Below are 23,411 nucleotides of genomic sequence, written 5' to 3'. Positions count from 1 at the left end.
GCATTATAAAAGAACAATTCTAATGATACAAAAAAAAGACTTCTTTTGCAGAGCATGTATAAGTTAGTCTCCAATACGTGCATCCACCTGAATGCGGCAAATGACCTTTAGCTTTGTAGCTTATCCCTCCTACCCGAGAAGACCGTCACAAATGGCTGAAACTGAAAAAGGTTTCGATCCAGAGGGGAGTTTAAGGAATCTTAGAACTAAACTAAAATTGTGCTAATAAGCAGTGTCTCAAATACCATAAATACGCATACTTAGCGCCATTTTAAAAAGCTGATTTGGGAGCAAACAAAGTCTCTAGGTTCAAGAACGCGATGCAAGCATAAAATGATCCCTGGGGAAATGAATATGAAGGATAGGAGAACACTCCCTGTGTGCAGTAATGATCAGGAAGGGCTTGTCAAGAAGAACCTGCTTCTCAACTGTGAGGTGTATTACTAAGGCTAGAGGCAAAGCCACCCCGTTACAGAAAATAAGTACAGGCTGTAACAGGGCGCAATCTGGTGAAGGTTGGATAGTTGGTTGCGATTCACCATATCAAAAGCACAGTGCACCCATGTACCTTTGCTGTGACCATCAGATGATATCCCCTACCCTGCAGGGGTAGCAGCGCAGGTTCAATGGTCTTGTGCATTACGGAACAGCTACTGTAACGCAAAGAGTTTCTATTTTTATAGAACCTTGGTTACACATTCTTTTATTTTGGTACCAACGTGCTATTGTTGTTTGTGTTGCCTCTGTGCAAGCTCACACCCCTTCAGTATAGCCTGCTCTCGGCCCATGTTATCAAGAGGTGAAGGAGGTATACCTGTCTGGCTGTTCCTGTTCCACCTTTCTGATTGGGAGCACTACTGGTTAGAAGCTGTGTGGAGTCAAGTAGGCATTTTAGACATGTCTTATCCCTGTACTCTTGCATAGCAGTAGTTGTTTAATACACAAGCACTTTTCTCAAAAGGGGCTCTCCCATTCAAGACTGAGTAACAGCCATCTGGTCGATATTCATTGCCGTAAATCAGATTGCGAGGCCTTGCATGACACAGACAGACCTCTTCAAAACATAAAAGAGAAATGGTTGCTGTTTAACCTCTCAAATGGGTTCTGTGGCCGGAGCTATTCAAGAAACGGCATGAGCCATGCATTGACATATTTCCACCCATTGCTGCAAATTGTCTTCTACCGAACTCCTACAATCTCAAATACCTCTTTCTATATTCTCGATTTACTTTCCTTTAGGCATACTTCTTTCTTTAGTATTTGCCTTTCTCATAGCTTTTTCCATCTATTCCCAATGCTCTTTTAATGGGCAATGTTTCATATACCCTTAAGTGGGTAGGAAAGAAAATACACACAAAAGAAACAAAGCAGTCGGGTTGGTGAGCGCGAGAGGAATACAAATAACTGCTGCAGTAACACCAAAAGTTGGAGAAGCAAAGGTATCCATTTAAAACGTCCCCAAAAAATTCAACGGAGAGTAGAATTGTTCGAATTTCGGCTGTACCAAAATTTCGTACAGCAAATATTTTGCACAATTCTACCATACGTGCCCATTAGAGCGAACAAGGGTAGCAGGGTTCTGGGGGTGTCCCCTGCACCATTGTTCGCTATAATTACAGCGCCGCGATGCCCAATGGCTGCCTGTGCTCTATACAAATGTAAAAATAATAATAATGGGACTGGGGTTGCGGGGGTGTCCGCTGCTTGCTAGGAAAGTTGTTTAAAAACAAAATAAAAGAACACAGCAGCGCCGGTTCCCGTTACTGGGAGACGGCGGCACACAGTGAAGTGTGCCGGCAACAGGTAAGTAGGGGCGAGCGAGGGGATGCACTAAATCCAATATGGGATTACACCGCAGTGGACATTTCAGATTCAAAATGTTCAAATTCGGAAATTTCCGCTCTGTTCTAAACACGTACATGCGGAAGCAATATTGTGCAGTGTTCGAAAAGGACAACAAACAGGGAAATCTACAACAGTATTAGTCGAGATTCAATACATCAAAGATCATTCAAGTTTGAGTCGCACAAACTTACAAAGTAAGGGTGTTGGCTGGGAGCATGGCTTAATGGCAACACGCTTGCCTTGGGAACAAGGTGATGCCATGCAGCATCTGGAGGCATCCAGCATTACGCGCGATATAAATCGCCAATAAAATCAAAACAGCTAAAGGTTGCAGCACAAAAATGACCAGCAGATGGACACATGAGTGGATCAATACAGTGCCCTGCACGAGCTACTACACCGATCTACACAAACGTGTTTTTATCTTGGAAACCAGTACAAAAAGAAATGTTACATAACACGATGATGGCATGATTAAAATCTTGGCGACATAGCAGAGAGCTCTGTTGCAACTTGTCTGTCCCTGATTGATTCTGAAACTAGATTTGGGGGAGAAACACTCATTTTGTTGCGGGGCGGGGGAAAAAGACAACAGTCTTCGCACCACGTCTCAGGAAAAGGCCCATGTCTATGCCAATGTAGCAGCCCTGGTGGAGAGGAAATCTGGGCCATCTTGAACGCTGGCAATACCAAAAGCAATCAAGCACTAATCAACGAAGTAGCTCCCCAGTTATGGGAATCATACTTCTTTGATTTATTCAACGACGATGACAATGAGAAGAAAACAAATCATAGAACACCAGCGGAACGATGGAACGTAGTAGAGTCTCGTGCTGACATCCAGAACGCAATCATGCAGCTGAAAAACTTGAGAGCTCCAGGCCCTGTTAACATCTCAAACGTGATGCTTAAAAAAGAACTAGAATGATGGGCACAGTTTATTGTAATACTGTTTGAAAAAATAGCAAGTAACCGAGAAATACCCTCCTCTTGGTGAACAGCTGTGGTAGTGCCAATTCACAAAAAGGGCTCAAGAGCTGATCTGGCAAACTATCGCCCTATAGCTTTGTTGGACACAATCGGCAAACTATTTGCTTCATTTTTACAAAAAAAACTGTCAACTTGGGCCAAACAAGAAGGCATTGGTGACTGTCGGCAAACAGGTTTTACTAAAGGCGTAGGCACTGAAGTAAACCTACTACTACTAAATCTTCTAAAATTGGCCTCGCTAAAAGGACGAAATCCTTTATTCTTAGCATTTGTGGACATGCAGCAAGCCTTTAATAAAATAAATCGAAATCTCCTTTGGCAAAAACTGACACAATGGAAATGTCCTCCACACATACTGGACCCGATAAGAGCATTACACGAAGAAACATCGATTCGTATTCGAGTTAATCAGAATGGAGATCTGACGCATTCAATCCCGACGTCCAAAGGAGTCAAACAAGGATGTCCGCTGGCCGCCTTGCTATTTAAACTATTCATCTCTGATCTACCCACTGAGTTAAAAGATGTAAGTTGTTTTCCACCAAGAATAAATGGTCAAGAGCTCAACGGTATTCTCTACGCAGATGACATTGTCTTGGCTGACCAGACAGCAATAGGTTTACAGCGGCTGCTAAACAAATTAAATATATATCTCATAAAGAATATGCTCGAGATTAACACAGCTAAAACCAAAATTATAAAGATGTTGAAAACGATGAGTCACAGAACTGACCACTTTAAATGGCATGTGGCAAACGAGGAAATCGAAACAACAACGTAGATACGTTATCCCGGAATCCTCTACAGTACTTCCATTCGAGAATGGCCATGGTACCAAGACCTGCGTAACAGAATGCTAACATACGCCCTACAAAGACAGAAATTACATAACGAATACGGCACATTTTCTGTTCGACCATTATTAACATTTTATCTAAACAAAGTAATACCTGCAATAACATTTGGGGCGAATGTGCATGGAATCTCGACTTTAAAGTATGGGACTTACTAGAAGGGCTGTTTTGGTGTAAAGCCCTACGATTACCTCGATATGTCTCGATGACGATCCTACGACATGAACTGGGGATCAACTCTTTATATATCGTCACAATCTGGAAAGCATGTGCACTGCTACGCAAAATAAGAGATCACCCTGGAGAACCGGCATACAAAATATTTAAATCAGATACACCTGCTTCATACTCATACATCCTAAAGGATTGGGCCCATAAAGTCGATCAAATAATGGTGATCGCCGACATTGAAACGGACTCTCTGCAATACCATCCGCAACTTGTCAAAAACGTCTCCAACGGTGGGGGTGGATCCTGAACAGTGAAAAAAGAGCACTTCTTAAATGTGCTCTCCCGTCAGGATTCGTACTGAATTCGTATAATTTTGGACTAAATGTACAGCCGAACTATCTGGTGAAATGTCCATCCCGCCACCATCGAGACCAATTTTTGCAACTGCGGTTAAATGTGCTACAAACAAACGAAATGAGATGGCTGAGAAAAAATCCAGATTTAAAAAACGACTTAAGCAGACATTGTAAAAAAGATATGGAATCGCTTTACCATCTGATCATAAACTGCGATGAATCTCTAGTCAAAAGGACCTTTTATCTGGGTTTTTGTATTCCAATAAATGGAAATAGTGATGAATGGTGGCTTCAGGTCACAATATGAAAATAACATGTGCGATAATTGACTTTTTAGATGTAATTCTGAAAGAATGATAGAAGACTCAAATGTAAGATCTTGGAAACCAAGAACCAAATTGTCTTAGGAAACCCTTTCAGTTATTGATGGACGTGATCACATGGAGATTCTGTGATAAAAGTTTGTACAAACTAAAGATCACAATAGAAAAATTAAAAAAGAAAGATAACACCTAAGTGTTACCTTGCTTTGATGAATGTATGCATCACAAAAGAGTAGGCCCAGCCCTGGCCGACCGTGCTGGCCTGAAGACAGTGCCCTGGCTGCAGCCTGAGCCAATCGAAGTCGGCGACACCATGGCGCCACACCAGGCACTGCTGTACTGTTGAAGTGTTAATTTCTTTTACGATTCGCACTAGGAGCAGGCTGGGCGGGGCCGGGCTGGGGCTGCCTCAGCAGGCCTGTCCCGCTCCCAGTGTCCTATCACACCATCGTCACCCTAAACTTCCTTCCCTGCCGGGTTTGCGGAGGCCTGTATAAGCATTGACCTGCCGGTCCCAAAACCGCAGTGGGGGTGGATGGCTCATGCCACTTGCTGCGCCTCAGAGCTGTGGATCCTGTCACATAACTGTAAGTATGCAAAGTTATGTCATCGTATGAGTTGTGTTGTAATGTAATATTTGAGCATAAATACAACTGGCATGGTACTTTCCGGTGTCATCATTTGGCTGTACTGCTTATTAAATACAACTCTATTTTCATTGCTGGTGGCAAGAAGTAGACATGCCTTGAGTTTGGTCCTGCAAAATAAGGTTTTAGCTATGTGATGTTGTTTTCTCAAGCGTTTACACAAAACATAACATGAAACAAACACATTAACCCTCCATTAGTAGCATTTTCTATAAAGTCGTGAATTGACGTGATTTACGGATGATAGTCTGAGGGCCACTTTTTTTTTTAGGCGAGTGGTGGGCCACTCTTTTTTGGGGTGTCCGGGCCTATTTCTTGTCCTAGTCCGACCCTGTTCACTGTGTTCTCCCACGCCCCTATGATTGTAAAGTGCTCTGTTGCTTCCTGAAGCTAGGTTCACGCTCAATAAATGCCCCGGCAATGATAATAAGAAGGGGGCGCTTGACGTGAGACTAAGGCTTTATGGTGGCAGGCACCCCACTCAGCGTGAATAAAGTGCACCATCACTTCTCCTTCGGACTGCTTAGTGGGGTTGCTCTACGTCTGATGTGACACTGCTGGTAGGACCAGCTTTCTGTACAATTCATATATTTGGGTCACACCAGCACTACCCAGAGGATCCACTATACCGTTAAGGCAACAGTAAATGCACTTTGATCGGGCCTGCTAGTACATATCACTGGAGCAGAATCATAATAACAACAGTTTTATATATTTTTTAATATTTGTATTAGATTTTGCAATCATAAAAGCATATCACAAAACCCGTGAACACCGTAGATAAGTCCTGAGTTGATGTGGTGGGAGGGGAAATGACGTGCCACTGAGTAAGAAGGCAGAGTCGCTCAGAATCAGGAAACCAGCGGCTTGAGGAGGAAAACATAAGCTTGTCAAGTTGTATTAGTCTATGAAAGGATGTTCTGACCGGAGGCCTGGCGACTTTATCACGAATGGCCCATTTACCAACACATAGACATTTCTTGCCAAACGCACCCAGAGTTTGGCTGTTTGACACATCACCGATTGCACTTCGACCTTTCGCTGGAATTCCCTCACTCAATTGGCTTCTCTACTCAAGTTTGTGAACAGTGTTACACTGGTTCAGCGGCACATGCAGACCTTGGTGCAGGGGGAGATTATCTCCCCACTGGACACAGGTCAATGCCATTGGACTATTTTGAGGCGGGTGTGGTGAGGGAGCAGCAAAATCAATTAAGAGTTACTTGGCAGCAAGAGTGTCAAGGATATTGTGGTGGCTGCCGCTTTAAGGGCTTTCACATGCGGCGGAGTGACGTAACTCTGCCACGCGTGCTTTAAATAAACAGGGCGTTCCACGGCCGTGTCAGAGAGACTGGATCCCGGACTGTATGCATGACTCCGTGTGTGCTTACTGACAGGGGGAGCTCACGGGGGCCTGAGAGAGGCCATGCTACACGCAGCAGATATGTCGCGCCCCATGAACATTGACGGCGTCTTGAGAGCATCCCTTGAAAAAAGCTGTAGAACGTCTTCCACATTTTTAACACGTGAAATGGCCACACATACAAATATTTAAAACCTGTAACCGTTATGTGACACAAATGAATATACGAGACAATAAGGCATAAAACATAGCTGGACCAGGGGTGCCATGAAGAGATGCAACAGGAAGCCTGCAGCATCCTTGGATGCACACACCCTGCCCATTTCAAACAGGAAGCTCTGGATTCTCGTTCCCAGTGCAGATCACGCAGAGAAAAGGCAAAGAGCAGGGCCTGTTTGAGACCTGTGAGTCCCCGCAGATACCCTCCCCTTTCTGTGATTTGCCTCACAGTTTACAATTGGATTACACACACCCAGTTTGCACAGTAAAACTTATTCTTATAATTGCTTGATCCCCTTAAGCAAAGGGATCTTAATCTGGGATAATGTGTACTCCTGTTAAATTGGTATCAGACTCCACTTACCCCTTGAGGCAGTCGGGTATTCTCTGGGGCAGATGCCGGACCAGGAAAAATAGGATCTCTATAGCCCCAAGCCTGCAAACAAATATAGCTCTGCTTTCTTAAGTAAAGCAGTGGGTGGCAAGGGTTGCAAAGAAAGAAAGAACATCTGGCATTAGCACTCTACCAAATGCAAGCACAGCACTGAATGTTGGGATAGATGGCAAATAACCTCACTGACAAAAATCCCAACTGGTGGCTTCTAACATACTTGATAAATACCCAACATATTTAAAATTAAGTGTCCCTGGCAAAAACCTGTCACATGGCAAAGGCACTACGGCAAATGTACATCCTGGCATTTGTCAAGGGAACTGGTGTGAGAGCATCATCACGGGTTATTATTCTCGAGGACAATATGGAAATTTGAAAAGTCAAAGAGGAAGGAAATAGAGAATGAAATGGTTAACTCTAAGTGAGTTCCAAAAACGAATAGTAGCCCCAATACAAAGTACATTTGATGATATTAAATAAGTGTCTATGACTAAGAACACTGGCTTGGACTGACTTAGAAATAAAATGGAGGCCTGCACAAAGTCTTGGGGGCGGATATAGCATAGACCTATACATGTTTAAGTAAAGTCGTGCAAACTACTTTCTTATAACTGTGTGACAACCAATACAAGTCCCACCAGTTCTATAGAGGGATATAATTTACAAAGAGGACCAGGCAATAAGCTGAAGTTCAGCTCTTCCATCCAAGCACAGCACAACTAATGGGTTCAGGACTGTTAAGAAGGCAGAGGCAATTGTCCCATTTCCTCCATTATTGGAGGCAGATAAATGCCCAGAAATGAACGGGCTTCCTTCAGTGCATACCTTTTCCACCCAGGATCTTAATAAGGAACAACTGCAGTCTTAGATATTTAATTAGAGTCTGATCTAGAAGCATGAGCTGCACATCAAGATATAGTCAGAAACAAGCAGTATTCATCACTGGATAACGGGTAACAATAGACATCTTGCACCCTACTCACCTAGTCACGCTCTCTCCATGAACTGGTCCTTAATATAGTGGGAAAGTTTAGGGAGTTCCCCAGTTCACCTCTGTTTGAATATGGGACAAGACCTGATCAACCGTCTCAAGGTCACCAGTTTTATTTGAGTTAAGAAAAATGCCTACACGGTTTATCCTTTTATGTTCTTTAATATCTTCAATAGATAGAGTTTTTGCAAGAAAAGGAGTATTTCTTCAAATTGCATCGTCCATGAAACTGATACCTAGTTGACTAGGTATGAGGATTTGCAGGGTGGTAAGACAATACGGGCGCAAGAGTGCAGGGAAACTAGAAGGCTGTTTGATTCCCGGCGACAACGTGCGTTGGGCGTGTGCTGCCAGGTCCTTGAAAGGAGCCGCACCTGCCTTGCTGATTGTTCTAACCATTGGAGGCACAGGCAGGGTGTGGAAATCAGACAGCGGCTGGTGTACAGGCGTGTTGGGTGGACCTGGGTGTGGCAGTGAATTTCGTGTGTTGCATAGGCCGTGCCAGTGATTGCCGGTGGAGGAAGGACTCTGTGAGGTCGGCCCAGAAGCCCTACAGCAACTCGCTCGAGGAGGACGCTGTGCTGGCTCCCCAAACCAAAGATAAATACAAACTCTGCGGCAACATTATGCAGCACATGTTGTAGGAGCGTGTTTAGACCTGAGAAGGGTTGTCCCTATTCTTTATATGTGTTTCGTTCTGTGAGAAAACAGGGCAGCGCAATGAGGCACACAGTCATTTCTCAACTTTGGTTTGTATCGTGAGGTAACGGGGTACCCTTGTGGACACGTATGGCCCTGTGAGGTAGCGGGCCAGTTGTGTCCAACAAGGGGTACATCTGGTGATAATCTATGTGCCTTGGACTGGTGAACAGTGAATGCATTACGACATAAGTCTTCCAGGGTAGAAGGCATAATCCAATGCACGTTCCATGTTGTTAATGTCAAGCATTGTGTTCCTCATCAAGCATGGCTTATTGTGACATGTATTGTTTTCATCATGTTGTGATTTCATTGTCATCATGTGTTCATATGTCTGAGAGTTTAGGAAGTAGGCAGGTGACGATTCAGGGTAGACATTGGGCGGTTAGGTGTTAAGGGCAGGTAGCTGGTGAGGCAAATCAAACTCCACTCAGCCAAGAAAGTGTGTGTTTACTAAGTACGTATATGCAGGTTGGATGTTTTTCCCTAACTTACCCCGTACCCATCCATTCATGCACCCCTAACCCTCTTTCTGGTGATCCTCAAAACCCCTACCTATTGTGAAATACCTGAAGTTATATCACATAGCAAACCTCAAGAAACCCTTATTCAGGTGGCCAACGAAGGGCTGATCTGCTCAGATCCTAACTCTATGGCTGAAAGGGCGAGAAAGGCTCACCGGGATGGGGAAGCCCGAGGTTGTACTTGAGGGAATAACCCAAGGAAGATGCAGTATTGTACCGGAGAAGGAGAGGAGGGCAAGATCCCTGAATCCTTTGTAGGCTGTATTACATCTTCCTCCCATTAGATCTATCCTGTCCCAACCCAACGTCCCCTCCATATCTGGTAAATACCCTAGGAGCACGATCCCCATTAAACTCGAAAAAAACACATCTCAGAGAAACCCTGCTTTCCTGCTGTCCACCGGAATACTTCCAACCATTCCTCTTCCATATCCTCTGATTATTTTCTGCACTCCCAACCTGCTAAATTAAAACGCTACCGTTCCCGCAAACCCCTCTGTTCATGTCACAATCCTAGCTATTCCGGTTTGCCTCTCAAAACCTCCTGCTCATTTCAAAACCCCTTCAAAACTCACCCTTTCGAGTTCACCAAAAATCCCTCTAATACAAAGGTTGTAATTCGCTTGATCAGTGGGGCAAAAACCTCATGGGTGACAACTGCTAAAATGCTGCAACAGATACTTTGATCACTTAATGATAAAGAATAAACAAATGGAGTCTAGGCGACTCACCGTGACTCAGGTGACTCCAACAACTATAACTCGAGGAGCTGGCGACCTTCCTCTACCTTCTCGCCCCATCTCCCTGCTTAAATCAGTTACTTTGTCTAATTATGTTTCTGCTTATTGTAAAATTTGCAAATGCGATTAAATAAAAAAAACTCCTTGCATAGGGAGCTGTTGATGTCTTAGTCATATGGGGCCCATTTCTGAATTATGGGAATCTTCACAATATACATTGCACCTGCCTGACCTGATTATGGTCATGAGGGTTGCTGAATATTTAAGGACTTTTCAGAGGCAGTGAATTGAAACTAAGGACGTATCTGTGAAAGGTTGCGAATCTTGTTGTTGTGGTTCTTTCAATTGTGCAGTATAATTGACTTTGTTATGACACATACACCATGATGCTGGTATGAGTATTTATGTAGAAATTCCCCATGAATTTTTTATGACATCTCCATCATAATATAAAGATGTTTGAGGTTGACCTATCCAGTTACCCCCATGCAGTAGGCCCTCCAGAACACTGGCTGCTCAAGAGGATCTTTAGGGATTGAAGTTATACTGAGAGGCATTTGGCACTTCTGTGTGTAGCTTAGAAGAGGATTGTTCCCTTAATAGAGATTACAAATCATGCCATCATACACCTCTTATTTATCCATTGATATTCCAGTGACGATGCGTCTTAATCACTGTCCAACTTGGAGTTATTTGTAAACTATGTGAAATGATGCAACATGCATTTGTTGTTTGGAATTTACAATGCCTCAAGTCACGCGTTTGTCAGAGGCATAGTACTGAGTAGGCGCGCATTTGTTGGCACGCACTCGAATGTACTCTTGAACAGAATGTGTCAATAATGAAGTTATTAAATGTAATGTTCATTGCTTGGATTACGCAAGAAGTAGCTCCTGTTGAAGGCAGTTAATTTTAGTTTCTGCTCATGAATGCTTTTAAAAATAAAAGAAAATCTCTGGTCCAAGGGCAAGAACCTCTATGCTCGTGGAATCTAGGAGCTCTGACTTTCCACAAGCATGAATTTGCAAAAAAAACTCCTAGACAGACCATCTTTAGCAATAATACGAAATTAAGCTCCTAGTCAGGCGTAAGTCTCCACCACACATGGATCAGTCCAAATTGTTTAAAGGTAGGCGGCAGAAGTCGACCATTGCTTAGGACACTGACACACCCTGGCTGCAGCTGGTGATTCCCTAAAGTAGTGGATGGAAATCCTACAAGAGGGAAGCAGTCCCTTTTGCAGGCCACTGATCGCAGACAGAAACCTGCACCCATGTCGAGTGTTTACTGAAGAACTGTCACCATGGGTAGGAGCCGTCGTGCTGTACGTGCCATACCTGCTAACAGATCGGGAAGGCGCTTCAAGAGCTGTGCAATTAACAAAGAATACAACTTGGAAATATACAGTGCAATGTGCTTTCTTTACCTTCGACATCTTCACAACAACACTATTCAGTGGCAACACGTGTAACAAAACATGGTATACCAAGGTGTCAGGTCCTACAAATTAGTGTCAAGAACTGAACAATACGACACCAAAGTAAAAACTGTATGTATTCTCAATAAGCATTATCAAATGCAATGTTTACTTCTGATTATATTTCAGAGGGTAAACAATTATAAACATACACAGCCATTAACGATTAAAAATGATATGGAAAAGCGCACAGAGCTAGTTCATTTTTTTAAATACATGGCTTGATTTTCATGTGGTGTACATTATGGACCACGTTGTAGGACTAATGTAATTCTTCTCTTCGTAATTTTAACCATACATTTTTTTTATTTGGCGTTTACACTTTAGACAGATCATATTGTAGTATATTTTAATACACACTCGTATTTATTTTCAATCGGTAATTAATGCAAAGATGCGTTTTTATTTCTATATGGCCGTTCCGATTAATTTCTGCTGGACACAAATGTATGCCACTTTTCCGACCAATACCAAAATAAAATATTTTTACTTGGTTTACATACAATGCATTCTAGCAGCATGTCTCCCGTCTGGACACAAATGCCTGTATGCCCTCCACACACACATCACTTGGAAACAAACTTGCATGCTTTGCTCTGTACGGTATTCCTAACTGCGTGCAACAACACAACAGTAAAACTATCTTGCATTTCTCTCGATCGCCACAAACCTAGCCCTCCTCCACCTCTTTCACATCCAGCAAAGCGCTTCGAGACCATGCAAATGGTATACATCCCAAAAAGGTAACATAAATTAAGAGGTCCTGTGATTTTGATTAAAATTCGGTTACATCGTTTACTTGGTGCAACATCATGGCGTGTTCAACAAGGTTTCAGCAGTGAACAGAGGGGACTTTTAAAAAAAAAACCTGTCCTTTTAAGTTTTATAGCTATCAAAATGTAAGCAGAGAGCTTGTAAAAAATAAATCTTGAACTTCCGAAAATGGGAAATGTGGTGCCAATAGATAGTAAAGCTATACAAATACAGTCAATCCATCAGCCAGGAAGACCTCAAGAATCAGCCAACTAGATCAGGCTATCTGTCACTACCACCGGAGCTTTAAGTGGTCTGGGGCTAACAGGCGCTCAGTCCCGGCAGTCTTCGAACACAGCCAGGCCAGTGTCACGTCCACTGTGCTCTTTGCTAGGCTTTATGTGGCAAGCGGCCCATTGAATGAAACAGCAAATCCACCAGCTACCGAATAGCACATGTGATGTGACACTGGCTGGTAAAGCCCGCCCCCACGCCCCCCACTTACAGCACTGACTACAACCCATCCCACTTCTGCCACCACAACAGGAGGCTTCAGCTCAGCACGCAGTGTCCCTCAGACTCTCAAAGTCATGGGCAGGTGCAATATGTTGGAGGATCGTCACATGAAACTGCACTTGCAAATATAACCTAAAAAAAGAGAATAGAACCGAGATTCATGCGCGAGCTATAGAAATCACATTCCCCCCACTTCACAACTGACTGTAAGCAAAGCAGCATTAAAACACACGCCGGAGATTGGTGGCAGGCAACTATAGCACAGCTGGGGGACGCCCACCACCACCCAGGGCCGTTTCTAAGCGCTGGCAGACGCTCGCGTCAGAGCCCCGACTTCCCTCTGCCACCCCCAGTAGTCTCGCCCCGCCATGGCGGCTGAAGGATACGATGTCCGGCGGCGGCAGCGGGGAGATGTGGCGCAGCAGCACCCGCAGGCGGGCGCCCCCCGGGCTGTGGCTCTCTGACAGCGGGCGCTGCATGGCCAGGGCGCAGGCGGGCGGGCCGGCTCAGCTGATGGCTCCTCACCAGGAACTGGCGGGCCGGGCAAAGCGAGCGCAGGTCCCGGTCATACCTGCCTACCTTTGAAAATCAAAAACCCCGACATCTATGCCCCGCCCACAGCCACACGAGACTCCGCCCCTATGCACACATGTCAAAATGTGCAGTTTGCACTTTACAGTGAATGCAACTTTCATAACCACCCAAATTGCAAAGGAGGAATGGCATACCCTTCCATAAAATCAATACGCACACATAACAAAGAGAGGATCTTTTCTTCAAATAGTGTATTTGAAAACGTTAAAGTACTGAAATTGGACATTTCACCTTAGTTGTTTGATGTTTTCCATCAGCGTAGTGGTGAGGTGTCCTGCATGCAAACCTGATGGCTGTGGTTCAATCCTTGGTGTCGGCATGAATTCAAAGAGGACCTTCAATGTGTCTCATTTTATCTGGGGTGAGGAGTCCACCCTCTGAAAAAAGTGGGTGGACGCAGCCCACCCGCGTGTACCCTCGACTTGAGTCCTTGCAAACTGGCCAAAAAGAATGAAAGCTGAAAAAATAAGAAACGCGGAATACTGCTTTCATTCAGGTTTCACACCCTTTAACTGCCATGGGTTTTCCCCTCCCAGTGCCAAGGCCTTTCCCCTCCCAGTGCCAAGGCCTTTTTTGGTGATTTCGGTATGTCGCCATTCAATGCCTTCTAACGTTTTCTCTTTCATTAACCCCTTAAGTGGCAAGGATGAGGTATCTCGTCCTTGGCAACAGGGAGGTAATCCCAAGGACGATATACCTCCTCCTTGGCACTTAAAGGGTTAATGACACCGGTTTGAAAGCAGTATTTCTACGTTTATTTTGCTTAAGCTTTCATTCTTTTTGGCCAGTTTGCCTTATGTTTTAGTCACCCTTCAATTTAGGGCGACTAAAACATAAGGCAAACTGGGCAAAAATAATGAAAGCTTAAGCAAAATAAACGCAGTAATACTGCTTTCAACACCGGGTTGAAAGCAGTATTGTACCTTTATTTTGCTCCAGTCTGCATTCTTTGTGGTCCTGCCCACAAAAACCCGGAGACTCCAGGGTCTTCCCCAGAGACCCCGAGAAGAGGCTAAAAACCTGGCGTCTCCACATAAAACCAGAGGGTTAGGCAGGTATGGGCGCAGTGCGCATGCTCCGGCAGGCGTGTGGCGGACCACAGGCGCTGTATAGAATATGATATGGCATTTATAACGCGCCTATACAGAAGTGTTTCAAGGCACGACGAGGCAAGGGAGGGGAACAGAGGGAAGACACAGACAGCGATCCTCCTAGGCCAGGTGACATTCAGATCGCGCAAGGGGAGGGGGGAGGAGAAAAGTGCAGGGTGAAAGGGGAGCGGGCAGTGCAGTAGATAGGATGATAGTAAAATAAATAAAGAAAATAAATAGTAGTGCAGCCAGCTGGTGGCAAGTGCAGGGGTAAGTGCAGACATCAGGTGTCAAGTGCTGGTAGGGGCTGTAGGGATACAGAAACAGTCCCCGAGTGCAAGGGTTGCCAGGGGGGCAGTGCAGGTGTGCAACTGGTGGGGCGGGGGCTTGGGACCGAGATCAGAGGGTTGCCAGGTAAACCAGTGCAGTTTCAGATTCAACCAGGAGATCAGCAGGGGAGAGGAGGAGAGAAAGCAGAAGCAACCAGGAAGGTATTGAGGTGCTTCCGGAACCACAGATGTTCTCCTCAAGTTTCAGAGAGGCAGGGAGGCTGTTCCAGATGGAGGCCCCAGCAGAAGAAAGAGATCTACCCCCAACATGCTGCTTGTAGAAGCGACTAACCCCGAAGGAGTTGGAGGCGGATGAGCGAAGCGCTCGAGAAGGAAGATATTTAGGAAGAGAGAATTGAAGGTATTGGGGTGGCAGGCCCCAGAAGCCCTTGTGGATAATGCAGAGGGTTTTGAACGTAATCCTCCCTGCCACTAGAAGCCAGTGCAGAGATTTCAGTCCTGGAGAGATGCTATCCCTGGGCTTGAGGCCAAGGACCAGTCTTGCGGTCCTGTTTTGGATGAGTTGAAGAGGGCGGAGAGTAAAGGCAGGCAGATTTAGAAAGATGCTGTTGCAGTAGTCCAGCCTAGTGAGAACCAGAGCTCTGGAGACAGAGAGCTTCTGGGGGAAGGAGAGGAAAGGAAGAATACCTCTGAGGAGGTGCAGCTGATAGTGTGAGGTCAGAGATGTGAGGAAAGAAGGGAAGTGTGGAGTTGTAGATGATCCTGAGGTTTTTAGCCTCACAGGTGGGAGCAGGAAGAGGGCCAAGAGAGGCCGGACAGAGAGTGACAGGAAAGGAGGGAGCAGGTGTGCCGATGAGGTGATTATCAGTCTTACTGGCGTTAAGGCAGATATCATTGGCTGCACACCACTCCTGGATGGCGTACAAACAGTCCGAGATGAGAGAAGGAGAAGAGGTGGCTGAAGGGAGCCTGAAAATGAGCCGAGTGTCATCCGCATAGCACTGAAAGTTGTGGCAGAGAGTGGCTATGCAGTGGGCAAGAAGTGCCAGGTATTGGTTGAACAGCCAGGGAGAGATGTTAGACCCCTGGGGAACACCACACGTAGAGAAGGCGATAGAGGAGAGGAAGGACCCAAGTTGAAACCTGGGAGGGTCGATTGGAGAGGAAGGAGGTCAGCCAAGCCAGGGCCTGATCGGTGATACCCAGGCTAACATGGTCGACATGTCAAAGGCAGAAGAGGGATCCGATAAGAGGAGGACACAGGGGGTGTTGGAATCGAGGTTGGAAAGCAGGTCGTTACAGGTCTTCAGGAGAGCAGTTTCCGTGCTTCTTGCAGTTCTGAAGCCAGACTGATGGTCATGGAGACAGCCAACAGATTCAGAGTGAAGATTAAGCTGGGAGATGGCCAGCTTTTCCAGGAGTTTGCCCAGGAAAGGAGTGAAGGAGATTGGACGATAGCCGGGCAGGAAGGATAGGCAGAGGGTTTCTTAAGAAGAGGGCGCACAAGGGAGTGCTTCAAGCGGGAGGGGAAGACTCCAGTGGCAAAGGAGTGGTTGCAGAAATCAGCCAGAGCAGGAGCCCGGGTGTCAATGTGGTCCTTGATGGTTTTGGAGGAACAGGGGTGAACCTGTTTTGACAAGACTTTCATAGATCAGATTTGTCTAGAGACCTCGTCTGAGGAGAACAGGGGAAAGGCAGAGAAGCAGGTAGGAGAGGTGGCCGTAGAAGGGCCAGAGGAAGAGGAGGAGGAGGAGGAGGAGGAGAGGAAGAGAGGGAGAGGACAGGATGTCCTGAATTTTAGAGATGAAATGAAAAGCCAGGGCCGTGCAGAGGAGAGGTAGAGACTGCAGCAGGATTGGCCAGCTCCTTGCAGATTTTAAAGAGTTCGGCCGAGTTGTTAGATTCCGCAGAGACGTGGGCTTAGACGTGGGCTCTCTTCTTGGTGCAGACAGAAAGCCGGTATTGCCTTTGGAGCAGGCTGCAGACCAGTTTGTCAGAGGATGTACCATAAGCATGCCATTTCCTCTCAGCCACCCTGCACTTGCATTTAAAAGTGACAAGGTCTTAGTCATGCCAAGAGTTGCACTTGGCTTTGGGCTTCAAGCGGATCCTCATGACGGGCAAGAACATCAAGGTATCAGATATAGCAGAGTGGAGCATGGAAAGGGCTGTGTCAGGGTGTGAGTCAGCCAGGGGGGTGAGAAAGTGTCGCCGAAAGCCTCAACTGACACACGCTTCATGGGTCGGATAATTGAGAAGGTAGTTGGCAGTGCTGGGGTTGGCTTGGCCTGAGATGTAGAGAGGATGAGATGGGAGGAAAGGAGAAAGTGGTCACTCCAGGAGAGAGGAGTGGTCATAGGGGACGAAACGGGAAGGTCTGAAGAGATCAGAACATCCAGAGTGCGCCCTGCTGAGTGAGTCGGGCCAGAGGGGAGAAAAGAGTGAGAGAGTCACAAAGGTCACAAAAGAGTCCAGTGGAAGGACAGGAAGCATCCAGGTGGATGTTGAAGTCTCCAAGAAGGAAAAGTTGAGTGGTTGACAGGGAAGAGGAGAGGTTGACCCACTCAGAGAGGAAGGGGGGATCTGACCAGGTGGCCGATAGATGGTAGCCACATTGAGAGAGAGAGAGAGAGAGAGAGAGAATATACAGACTAGGCTTTCGAAAGAGGAGTAGGCCTGCGTAGGAATGACAGGCAGGAATCCACTCGGGGAAGATCAGGGCTACACCCCCTCCAGAACAGTTGGACCTCGGCACGGAGAAGCTCTTGTAGCCATCAGGGAGGAGAGTGTCAAAGCTCGTGACAGAGCTGGCCGTGAACCATGTCTCTGTGAGACCGAGTACATTGCGGTCAAGTTCCTCCAGGAGACGGCAGATGTCAGAGGAGTTTTTGACAGCAGAGCGAGAGTGGAGAGTGGCAATATGGAGAAGGTTGCCATCCTTGAAAGACGTCCGGGGAGGGGTACAGATCAGAGGTACGCCCTGTGGAGTTGTAGAAGCAGCCCGAGTGGGGGCAGAGGAGGAAGGAGGAGAGGGTAAGGTAGCCAAGAAGGAGACAACAGGGGGAGGTAAGGAAGCCATGGAGGGGAGAGAGGGGACAGCAAGAGAAGAAAGGAATTTGATGAGGCGTGGGAAGCGTCTATCAAAGAGGAGAAGGTTGGCTTGAGGGCCTTGGACCAAGAAGTAAAAATGAATGATGACCTTAGAGGAGTGGAAGGAGGCCAGGAGGGCTTCACACCGGGTGCCACCATTAATGGGAGAGGAAGAGAAGGGAGAGAACACAGAGACCATATGTAGAGTCCATAGGTCTGGCGAGGGAACAACAAAGAGGATGTCGGTGAAGGTTTGCCTGGAGGAGGCACTGGTATAGGTGTCAGCGATGGGGAGGCCTGGGTTGGAGACCAGGATGTCCTTTTTAAACTTCCTTCTACCAGATTTGGTGAGGAGAGCAGAATAGTCAATAGAGAAGCAGTTATAAAAGATAGGAGAGACAGGGAGCACCATAGAGTAGGTCAGGAAAGGAGAGAAGAGGAAGGGAGTGAGAAAGGGGTAGGTTGAGAACAGTAGGGAAGGACACTGGCCAGGGTGCAAGCAGATGAGATGAGACAAATAGACAAAACGACAGGCACTTAGGTGGTGGTAGCAAGGTTTGCTAGATGAGTGCTTTTGCTAGGAGGCAAGCCACAGAACAGTACTCCTTTTATAATTCAATTTGAAAGCAGGAGAAAACACACCTAAGCTTGAGTCCTGAATAGTGGGGAAAAAGCCCTAGGTTTCACAATGCAATTTTAAATACTTTCACAATGCAATCTTAAATACTTTCACAGTGCAATTTTGAAAACAGGAGACAACACACCTAAGTTTGAGAGTCCTGAATAGTGGGAAAAAGTTTGTGAGTTTGCTATATGGTCAGGGCAAAGACTGCGGACCTCGTACCTGGTACCGGAGCACAGCCAGGGAGGCAGGGGGCAACATCCGCAGTGTGGCCGTTATCTCAAAAAATACCATGTAAGAAAATACGGCAAGAAATGCACATGCATTCAGTCGAGGAAATACAATTGAGAATTCAACTAACGCCTTATTAACAGCTCGCTTTATCCTTTGCACATACTTCAGTGGACTTACCTGCACAGGAAAACCAATACTAACAAATGCATCAGTTATTGTTATTTTACATTTATATAGCGCCTTATATACCATTGGTATGGTCTGAAGGCGCTGGTAAGTTGAACGCCCTTGGGAACCGAAGTTCAGATCAGTAGAAAGAGTAGAGAGAGTCAAAAGGTGCGTGTGAGCACCGGGTATGTGTGCAGCTCGTGCAGTATCTGTGTAATAGCTGCTTCTTAGCAGTAGGGATGGTGGTTGAGAGATCAGGAGTATGTGTTTGTTCTGGCAGGAATTATCCAGACCGGATGTGGCTGCATTAGGCTGAGGAGAACGCCTGGCTGGGGGGTGAGTAACCAGCAGTGTTTACTTAGAATGATGTGGAGTGAGCGGTGGATGTTGGTATGAGAACAGTTATACCGAATGGTGTCATAGTATCTCTGTGTTCTAGTTGAGTGGTGATGTAAAGAAGAGAGTGAGCGTGGTGGTGAGATATGAATGGGTTATGTGCACGTTCAGACGTTCTCTGCATTCCAACTACTATATACGTCACGTAATTCTATGCGCTCCAGTCCATTCCATGCACTCCTATCCACTCCATGCATCCCAGTTAGCTCCGTTCGAGTCCGCTCTGCGCGCTCCAGTCCGCCATGCTTAATCCAGTCAGCCCCACGCATGCACTCTTGTCTGCCCCACGCATGCACTCTTGTCTGCCTCACGCATGCACTCCTATCTTTCTCACTCATGGACCCCTGTCTGCCCCATGCAGGCACTCCTGTCTGCCCCATGCAGGCACTCCTGCCTGCTCCATGCATGCACTCCTGTCTGCCCCATGCTCTACGTATTCATCCATTTTACTCATCCCTCTACGCCCACTCACCCCCCTCTGCGCCCACTCACCCCCCTCTGCGCCCACTCACCCCCCTCTGCGCACTCACCCCCCTCTGCGCACTCACGCCCTCTACGCACTCACCCCCTCTACGCACACATCCCCTCTACGCACTCATCTTTAAGCACTCAGTGGGCTATTTGACTGTACAATTATGCGATGAGGTAAAACCCATGCAATTAACACATGGTTCTCTAAGATAACACATTAAAAGATCTAGCCGATGCCAGACCACCACACAGATTTTACATTTTCAAGGTTCCTGTGTCTGCAATATATGCCAGCATTGCCCCTATGGAATACTTTAATGATGCTGGTCCTCTGAGAATAAGTACATATTACCACTGTAAAACTCTTTCATGATGCTGGTTCCATGATTATATGTCGGCATTACCGCTGTAAAACAATTTCACTGCCACTACATCTTTTATGAAGCTGTGCCCACAAAATGTCAGCATTCAAAATGTAAAACACTTTCATGATGCCACACCCAAAATGTATAGAACAATGTGAGCGGGCACCACTTCAGTCAATAGAGCGTATCAAGTAATAAGCAATGTAATAGTATATCCATCAGTATATTCCTGCACTTGCGCGATCGGAAAGACGCAGGGCCTAGTAAGATCGTTGTTTTGGACCTCCTGCTGTTTCCCCCTCCTTGTCTTGTGGCGCCTAGAAACACTTGTGTACAGGCGCATTATAAATTCCATATGATATCATATTTGGGGTGTACCGGTAACCTGCAATGGTCTATGCCACATAAAGACCGCCTGAGACCGAAGTTCATCAGGACCAGTGACTCCCATTTCAGTAACATCTACTGTACTATCACATTATAGCTAAAAAAAAGTAGTGATTGCGTCATTACCAACATTATAAATGTCATAAGATTTTCTTGGTGATAGTCTTTATTGGCATCTAGTTAACCTTCATGCAAGTTACAGATTCAGAACCCAAATAGTAAGTAGGTCACACGCTGCACATTGTGAACTTCTTACTATTTGGAGGAACCATTCCACACATGGAGTGATGACCTAATTGGTAATGAGAAACATATCTTTTTTTTTTTTAAAAAACAATTTTTATTGTTTTATCAACAAAAACTCCAAACATTACAAACTATAAGGACATTCGCATATATGCTTGCATCATGATATTACAAATTAAACATTTCGGTCCTTCCCCCTCCCAACCTCTTAACTCGAGCCCCTGTTTGCATGTCATTGTCCTACTTATCTTCAGGCATGTCTCCTTCAGTTATCTCTTCCGTATCATCTTCACTGTGGTCGGCCTGTGAGGGTCCTGTCATCGAGGCCACCAATTGTCCCCATGCTATCAGGGGTCCCACCTCCCCCACCCCCACTGACTGCTTCATACAAAGCACCCGTTTCTGCTTCTGCCTATTTCATGAGGTCCTCCCACCACATCTCAATTCTAGGGAGTTGGGCTGCCTTCTAGCACATTGCAATTCTCTGTTTGGCCAGAATGTAGGCCAGGTCTTTCATTTTACTGATGTGCTTTAGGTTACGTGGTCTGGTAAAACTCCCCAGCATGCATGCCCAAGCTGACTCTACCTCTAAAGTAATTCCTTTTTCTGCTAGACGAACCTTCAGCTCCGTCCAAAACCTCCCCACCTCCGGGCAAGCCCAAAACATATGTAGCATCCCGCTTCTTCCTCCCCGCACCGTGGGCATTTCTGTGCCGTCGGGCCTCCAGACTTGGCTATTTTACTGGGGGTCATGTATGCCCTATGACTGACATACAATTGAATCTGCTGAAGCCTCGCATTTCGGGACACCTTCTTGTGATACCTTTGGGCCCTGTCCCATTGCCCATCCAGCATGGGTTCTCCCACTTCCTCCTCCCAGTCTTGCCTCAGTTGGAGCAGCTCTTTTCCCACCCTGGTCCCCAGTAGCTCATATAGACGAGATATCTCATGCCCGCCCTCCGAAATATCATACATCGTCTCAATGGAATCATCAGGTTGTTCCATGAGCACAGCCTCCGGCCAACTTTCTCGCACCCATTTGGTGATTCTAGTCTAAGTAATGTGTTGGCCTTTATGCACCCCGGTGTCCTCCACTAGTCTCTGAAAGTCCAGTGCCACCCCCTCCTGCCATATATCTCCAAGGGTCGCCAGGCCCATAGGTTCCCAGAATCTGCAGATCCCTTTTATCATTTGGGAGTCCTCCCCGCATAGTGCCACTAGTGGCACCTGTAGGGAGAATGGGGTTGGATTTCCCACCATTTGCCATGCCCTGCGCCACATTTCCCAGTCTAGCACCAACAATCTCGCCATTCCAAGCACTTTGGTTTAGGCAGCCACGCTGTCTCCCTAAGGAAGAAGGGGGCAGGGTCTTTATACAATAGCCTGGCTTCGGCCGTTTCTTCTTCGGACAACCACCTGGCCACGTATTGCAGCTGTCCCGCCATATAATATAGCTCAAAGTTCAGCAAATGTATACCCCCTCTGTCACATGAGTTTTGTAATTTCCAAAGGGCCAACCTGTTCCTGGAGTTGTGCCACAAGAAGCCCCTGCACAAGCTGTGGAGTTTAACAAAAAAGCATTTAGGGATCGATCGCAAATTGGATGTTCACAAAAAGTGTAATAGTCTGAGAAGGACTACCATCTTAATCAAGGCCGCTCTACCCATCATGGCCAAGGGCAGTCTGGACCAAAACCCCATGCTATTCTTAATGCCGTCAAGTGCCTTTACTGTGTTATGTTTGTGTTCCTGCTCCGTCGAATGATATATGTTGATTCCTAAATACTGGAACGTCTCGGTCCGCCAGGGTATCGGCAAGACCGGTAGATTCGCAGGCAAGGTGCGTCTGTACCTCCCCAGGGGGAACATGCTCGATTTCTTGGGGTTCACTGCTATGCCCGAGAGGGTGGAGTAATGTTCCATCACCTCCAGGACATATTGTAAATTTTCCTCTGGGAAGCGGAGATATAAGAGTATATCATCGGCGTACAATGATATGAGATGCGAACCCCCCGCAGTGTGGATCCCTATCTCCCCATATTGTTGTCTGAGGCAGATTGCCAGTGGCTCCAGTGCAAGGATATACAGCATGGGCGACCAGGGGCAGCCCTGTCTAGTGCCCCTGCTGAGTTGCCATTTGTCTGAGATAATGGCGCCCATTTTGACCCTAGCAATTGGGGAGCTATATAACAGTTTAACCCACCTCAGATATCTTGGCCCCATCCCGTACTCCCTCAGAGCCGCCAGCAACCAGGGCCATCTCACCGAGTTGAAGGCCTTAATGTCATCCAGCAAGACTATTGCCAGTTCGCCGGGGTCCTTCTCTGTTTGGTCAATAATGTGGTGGAGTCTCCTACGATTGTCGGTAATGTGCCTGCCGGGAACATAGCCTGTTTGGTCGGGGTGTATCAATTTGCCAATGACTCTCTTGAGCCTGTTCGCTAGCGCTGCTGTGAGGATTTTGCCGTCCTGATTAAGCATCGATAGGGGTCTGTATGACCCACAGTCTGTGCCTGGTGTTCCAGGTTTTAAGAGCGGGATGATCACCGCCTCTCTTAGGGACTCTGGGAGCCTGCCGTGCTCAAACGCCTCATTT

The 23,411-nt window shown here is 46.4% G+C and overlaps 1 protein-coding gene across 2 annotated transcripts in view; it reads right to left on the bottom strand.

Moving 5' to 3' along the window:
* The window catches only part of LOC138513218 (phytanoyl-CoA dioxygenase, peroxisomal-like), a 266,335-nt gene extending 252,865 nt beyond the window's left edge, over positions 1–13,470 (bottom strand). Inside the window, exon 1 of one of the 2 annotated variants that reach the window (XM_069627873.1) lies at positions 13,249–13,470. In XM_069627873.1, coding sequence (XP_069483974.1) covers positions 13,249–13,341 — 93 coding nt within the window. In that variant the 5' untranslated portion in view covers positions 13,342–13,470. The remainder of the gene's footprint in view (positions 1–13,248) is intronic. The other variant, XM_069627874.1, reaches the window with a different exon arrangement.
* Between the last annotated feature and the right edge of the window lie 9,941 nt (positions 13,471–23,411).

This window comes from Ambystoma mexicanum, chromosome 12 (genome assembly GCF_040938575.1).
Source record: "Ambystoma mexicanum isolate Mex_15411 chromosome 12, UKY_AmexF1_1, whole genome shotgun sequence".
In the NCBI taxonomy this organism is placed as follows: Eukaryota; Metazoa; Chordata; class Amphibia; order Caudata; family Ambystomatidae; genus Ambystoma; species Ambystoma mexicanum.
The sequence above is the reverse complement of the archived record's forward strand: the minus strand, read 5'-3'. Positions and strand labels throughout refer to the sequence as shown.